Source organism: Gavialis gangeticus, unplaced genomic scaffold (assembly GCF_001723915.1).
Source record: "Gavialis gangeticus isolate Ggan-Ray unplaced genomic scaffold, GavGan_comp1, whole genome shotgun sequence".
In the NCBI taxonomy this organism is placed as follows: Eukaryota; Metazoa; Chordata; order Crocodylia; family Gavialidae; genus Gavialis; species Gavialis gangeticus.
In genome coordinates, this window is record NW_017728996.1 from 15,765,852 (window position 1) to 15,772,277 (window position 6,426).

The window sequence follows — 6,426 nt, forward strand, 5'->3', positions numbered from 1 at the left end:
GTGGAAGTGGCAGTAGGAAGGCGCTGAGCTCTCCCTGCCGGGCAGCAGCCTCTTCAGCCCGAGCTCCCCCAAGGCCCCGGGGGCAGGACGGTCAGTTTTCTGACATGTCCGTGCTCCCGGAGGCGTGCGGGCAGCGGGCCATGGATATCGGCTCCTGATGGTGTCCTGCGGGGTAGGGATGGTGGCAGCCTTGGAGAGGGGACTACTCTGCATGGAGCTCCCGCCATCTCCCAGCTCCCGGAGAACTGCCTGAAGAGCTTCCACGCCTGGTTGCCTGGCTGCCGGCCTGTCCTGCACCCATCCGTCCTGACCCGTATGCACACACCTGCCTGCCAGCTTTCCCTCTCACGATGCCTGCACCTACCTGACCACAGCCCCAGCCAAGCCCCTTGCACTGGGAAGAGCCCTCTTCAGTCCCCAGCCCCAAGGCCACAGTGGCAGCTTGCTCGGCACACAAATCTAGGGGGCACAAGATCCTCGTGCCTCCCCTGGGGTGCACACAGCAGTGGGAGCCACCCCCGAAGCCATGCCCCCGACACCCCAGACAAGCTGCCCATGACTCCATCCCATGCTTTGCCCCACCCCAGCTGGGAAGAACCAGCCCCTGCCCCTCCCCCACTCCCTCCCTCACTGTAGGGGTCTTGATCTGCCTACCCCTCCCACATCCCTTCTCTCCCCCATGCCCCTTCCCTCCCACAGACTTCTTACTGGCTGGATGCTTCTCTCCAAGGTGCCAGGCTGTACTCCTGGCTGTGTGCATGCTGCTGTTGTGCACCTGTACATTTATCTGTGATATTATTGGCCACATTGGCCAAAAAAGATGATTGCTGATTAATGTTAATTTTCCTTTTATTGGTTCTGATACGATATGGACTGATGTATTGGTGCACCTCACAAAATCTGCATTCGGTATTTGAAATAGTGCTGGTCAAGCATATTCAAAACACGCTTGCAAGTCCATCTTGCACTAGGTCCAGCATTCTTTCAGTCAATGTGAGGCACAGAGAGAGTTTCAGAAGTTGAACCCGGCATATATTTAAACAATTATTGCAAAGAGAAGTGTATACTACAACCTAGAGAAGAGGAGAGGACTCTGAGAATGAAGGAAGCCTATTTGATACTTTATTATGATGGCACAATACCTATGTGTTATTTTAATAAATATTTATATCTTTCTTTTTTTGGAACATAGGCGTGTGAGGCTTTGTGACTGTATATGCTGTGGGCATCTCTTGAATATCTCTCCTGCTCCTAAATATATTAAGTGGAGATGAAAATAGGTTATTTTTACTTTCAGGACCAAATCTCCAAGAACCCAGTCCATTTCACTACTTACTCAAGGAAGAAATAATCACTGATATCAATGCAAATGTTGCCTTTGCCAAAACTAAATTAATTAAAGCTGAGTGAGAACTTCAAAAAGTTGGCGAATGAGAATGAGAGACTGGAAAGGCCTGATGGGTCAGTAGTCAGATACGAACAACTAAGCAGTTTTGTTCTCTCCGATAGTTTCTTAAAAGCAGATTTGACCAGTTAATTAAAAATCATTTGAGTGATGGGACTTGCATGTTTTCCCCATTACTGTAAGGTGTATTGTGAACAAATTCTAACCCATATTTCTGGGCCAGAATGTTTCCTTTTAGCACATTTGTCCATGGGAAACTATGTATTTTCCTCTGGCTCAGTAATAAATTAAACGCGATTAGCAACCCAGGGGCTCAATTAACTATATAGTTCACTCGGGAAGATGATACACTTCCATCTGGAGTTAGTCATTTGGAAACATTTCTAATACCCTATCTATTTAATAACTGCAGACATATTTATAGCTCACACACACACATCAAGGAACTTCACGTGAGGTAGAAGCATTGTCTTTTGGCCATTAGTAATTGGATATATTTTGCAAAGAGCATTTTTTAAAAATGTAAATGCCAAATGTTTTCATGGGCTGCTGTCCTAGCCACAAAAATGGCACATGTGAGTGTGGGATGCATCAGGAAGAGACATTTTCAATAGGTAATATTACTGATATTATACAAGGGCATGGGTAAGACCACAGCTGCAATACTCAGTAGGTTCTAGTCACCTGTGGTTCAGAAAGATGAGCTGAAACTGGAAGAGGTAGAAAAGGGCTACAAAGTTGAATAATAGGGAATGGAGCCTAGCAAATAAGAAGCGCATAGTAGGGGTTGGCTTATTTGCTAGCAAAGCTGAGATAGGATCTGACTGATAACTCTAAAAGCATTGAGCATCGGGGGGTGGGGGGAAAGAATTATTTAAGATGATGGACAGTATTGGCACAAGAATAAATAGATATAAAATGTTATAGAAAAAAATAGGCTGCAAATTAGAAGAATGTTACTAACTAGAGCAAACAGGTTTGGGAATAACCTTTCTATAGGAGTAGTGGGGCAAAAACCCCACCTCTTTTTAAAAGGGAGCCTGTTAAATTGATGAAAGAAGAGATTGTATGACAGCATTGTCCATCACTCTCTGTAGTGGAATACAGGTTGGTTTATGAAGTAGATAGTTGTGAGTGTCCCTTCCAGTTATATTTGTTCAGGTGTGCACTAGAGGACTGGAGTGGAAAGAACAGATGCCTTCAGGGATTGGTAATGGGATTAACAGTCTTATTTCTTGGTTATTAGTTGAAATGTAGCCCTGGCTAGTGACTACAGAAAGCTGTTACCATCTGAGGGTTGCTTGGTGAACTGAGTTCATGAGTTTTTAGCTGAGCTTCCAGTGAACCAAATGTCCTATTGTTATGAACCTACTCGGGTATTTGCACTGGACATCTGATGGAGACCAATACACTGCAACATTTGCAGTGCCACCTGCACTGCAGTATCACTTTAACTAGTGAACACAACTCAAACCACAAATCAACAATGCTGTTTAAAATTCGAAACAGAGTCACTGCACTGTCCAGGCACTACAGTGCGTATCTGGTGAGTGGGTTTGTCTCTAAAGTGGCAATTAGAGTCACTTCTAAAACAACACCTTTTCAGGCTTTTTTTAAAAAAAATCCTGCGAAAATATTGGATTTCTGCTAAATACCTTGAGTGATAAAAAAAAATGATGGCTGTAAACTTTAATAGAAAATAACAATCTGTGTTTCAGGGCTCAAATACAACCCCTTAGAAGACTTTAATTTTTCAATTTTTTTATTGGCAACATTCATAAGGCCTTTTTGACCAGCTATGAAGAGCTGCTCATGAATTTGAGGGTGGCATTCAGGCAAAGTCCAGGAAAGCCTCAAAAATGCATTTATAGCTCTTTTTTTTTTTCATGTGCCACTGTACAACCCTTAGAAAAAAGGAGGAGCAGGTTGCTCTCCCCTGCACTGTATGCACGCACAAAAATACTTTACATTAAGAGACACACCAGCACAAGTAAGCTAACATGTGAGCAAGAGTCCTGCGTCTGAGGACAGTGATGGTGCACCCTCAGTTACCCTGCAAAGCAAGCTGAGTTGCTTGCGAAGGTGTGTGTGGTATGAAGGGAGACAGTCCTGTTTGACAGAAGAATCTGAAGAGGATAGTGGGATGAGTATTAATAGAGGGAATTAGCATCCACATGCCAGGATGATGGGTGCATTATGCCTACCATGACAGAAATAAAATTAGCTTTTAAACATGACGGAAATAGAATTAGCTTTTAAACTCATAAATGTGCTTCCTCATTTCTTGCTCAGGCCCATCTTGACATGCTGGCAGAAACCAGGAATCCCAAGAAAGTCTTCTATAGGCAGCAAACACTGTGCCAGACACTGGGAGGAAACCCGTGTCCTCTACTCACCATCACAGCCGTGCCAGAGTCTAAAAGCCGCAACGACTTGGAGCAGTTCCGTATGTATTCAAGTGAAACATAAAACCGTTTTGGAAAAAGTTACAAAAACTCTGAAAAAACATATGATGGCCCATTATAACTTATTTTAACAATGAAATGTCTCTCATTATTGGCTTGACACCATTTTCTGTTTCAGAATTTCTTTTCATGCTATTTCCAAGGAAGGATCAACATCAAAACATTTCCGTCTACCAGAAACCATTTTTGACTGCTCAGTTCATGTACAACTTAAAAAATGCTTGTTTTCATTCTGCATCAGAATTAATTTCTTGTTTTCAAGAAACTACAAAATCCACGTTTTCCCAGATGTAGGAGCAAACAATATTGCCTGGCCGAATTCTGTCTCTTGTAATTCTGTTCAGTCTCCTTGAATGCCCTTGGTAGATTCCCCCAGATACAGTTTTCTTCCTCACCAATATTTCCAATACTTGGAAAATGACTGGTTTATTTAGTGCATTCTAGTAGGTATATTTATTGTGTTTCACCATGGAGTTAACCCACCATGGAAATAGAGATAAAAGAATTCCAGTGCAAGATGTATGAACTGTGAAATGGCTTTGAGGACTATTTGGGACGCAGAGTTAGGGCTTGTAGATCACTTCCTCATTGAGACATCGTTAAGTACAGAGTTCCAAAGGATTTCTGAATCACATTATTTCTTACATGTGCATTTTGCTATACTTTGGGACTCCCAGTGACATCAGTGGGAGTGCTAGACCCATAAATTTAAAGAGAAAAAACATATCAGCATCGATTACTACCATATAGATCTGGGAGGTGACTTGTACCATTTATGGTTTTCTGCGTCCTTCCTCTTTTTTGAGATGGTGAAAGTTACTGGTTCCATTTTTGATTCCAGTTTAGAGTCTGTAATGACACTGAAGTTACAATGTGACTAAAGTATGGTTATGTTTTTCTATTACAAAGCATCAGTTGGCATTCATTTGGGAAGCATTTAGTTTGGTATTAGCACAATTTCCAATTGTAAATGTGTTGTTTCCGGCTGAATTTTTAAAACAAAATCACAGAAGTTGCCAAGTATACCCTGGATGAAAATTTACCAGTGCTTGCAAACAAACAGCTTTATAGTCTGCGACTGAAGGCAGCGTAAAAGAGAGAGAAACCTCGGTTTCGGGAATGGCTATTATCGGCTTTATCTACATTACAATAGCACCTAAAGGTCTGATTGGGTGCCCTGATGTGATAGGCACTGTATGCTCAGGAAACAAAGAGATAATTCCAACCCTAAAGTGCCTTTGATCTAGGTTAATGGTGAGAGAGAACAGGTGGATAAAACAAACAAATAAGGGGGATTGTGGAGAGGCAGGGTGAGTTAACAATAATATGAGTAAGATTTCATATGGATATGCTTTTGGCACATTGCAGATCATAACCTGCCTAGCTGTTAGCTGCTGGCAATGTTCTGTAAGCTTCACAGCTGAAGCAGGTCTTAATGGGGTGTTTGAAGAACGAAATATAGAATTTGGGAAGGCTTGTGCCACAGGCAGGCTGGCATGGAAAGATGAGTGTTTCTCTGCCCAGATTCATGCTCCTTTCTCACACTGGCGTTCAAGGTGAAAGCCAAGCTACGGATCATCCTTGTGAATCTAAACAGGGCTTGACTGTGGCTCTCTTACCAGGTGAATTCCTGGGCAAACAAAACTCTTTGGATAGAGGTGATATCTTTTATTAAACCAATTCAATATTTGCAAAAATATATATTTTTTTCTTTGCAGGCTTTCGGGCTCACATGCCCTTCATCAGGCAAAGGTAGAAGCCTGGGAGGACTCTTACCATCTTTAATTTCTCCTTCGCCTGATGAAAGGCATGTGAGCCCAAAAGCTTGCAAAACATTTTCCTGCGAATATTTAGTTGGTCTAATAAAAGATAGCACCTGTACCTCAGAGTTTTGTCTGCATATGTCCTTAGACAAACATAGCTACAACCAACATCCCTAATTCCTGGCCTATTCTGTTTGGGGTTTTTTTGGCCCTTTAATGGAAAATGTTGAAACAGCTCACTTTTTTTGTTCCAGTTCAGACAAAGAAATTCTGCTTCCTGGCCAGTCCTACCTGGGTGTCCAACTAGATGTTATAGCGTTACAGTATAACTCTGGAACCTGTGACTCATGATGTTGTGACACTGCATCGCAGTGCAGCTACAATAGATTATCTGCAGACCCACAGACACAAAAGCACAGAGCCCCGCCGATGGAAACAAAGCTTACAACGTGTTTTCCAATGGTTTAACCCTTGAGACCTGCCATTGAAGGGGACACATGAATACATACACTAATAAGAGGTCCTGTGGAAAGCAGCAAGTATTCAATTCTGCTTTGGATTTGGCCGATTCGCAGGGACAGTGATTTGATTTGGTGATTTGAATTGCTGTCCCGATTTAAATTCGGCGGATTCGGAGATTCGGCCTCCAAATTGGGCTGAATCTCCTCTGAATCAAACAGGCAGAGGCAGCAGGGTTGGCAGCATGGGCATGGTGGCAGCGAGTAGGTCCCCACCCCCTGCCCACTCCCCCAGCCCCCCCATGGCTGCCCCCGCTGGCCTCAGCATCGTTGCA

The 6,426-nt window shown here is 43.1% G+C and overlaps 1 protein-coding gene across 1 annotated transcript in view; it reads left to right on the forward strand.

Moving 5' to 3' along the window:
* Positions 1-6,426, forward strand: part of AGBL1 (ATP/GTP binding protein like 1) — a 345,924-nt gene that overhangs the window by 126,843 nt on the left and 212,655 nt on the right. The window contains exon 15 of the mRNA XM_019503815.1: positions 3,698-3,851. Within this exon, the coding sequence (XP_019359360.1) occupies positions 3,698-3,851 (154 nt within the window). The remainder of the gene's footprint in view (positions 1-3,697; positions 3,852-6,426) is intronic.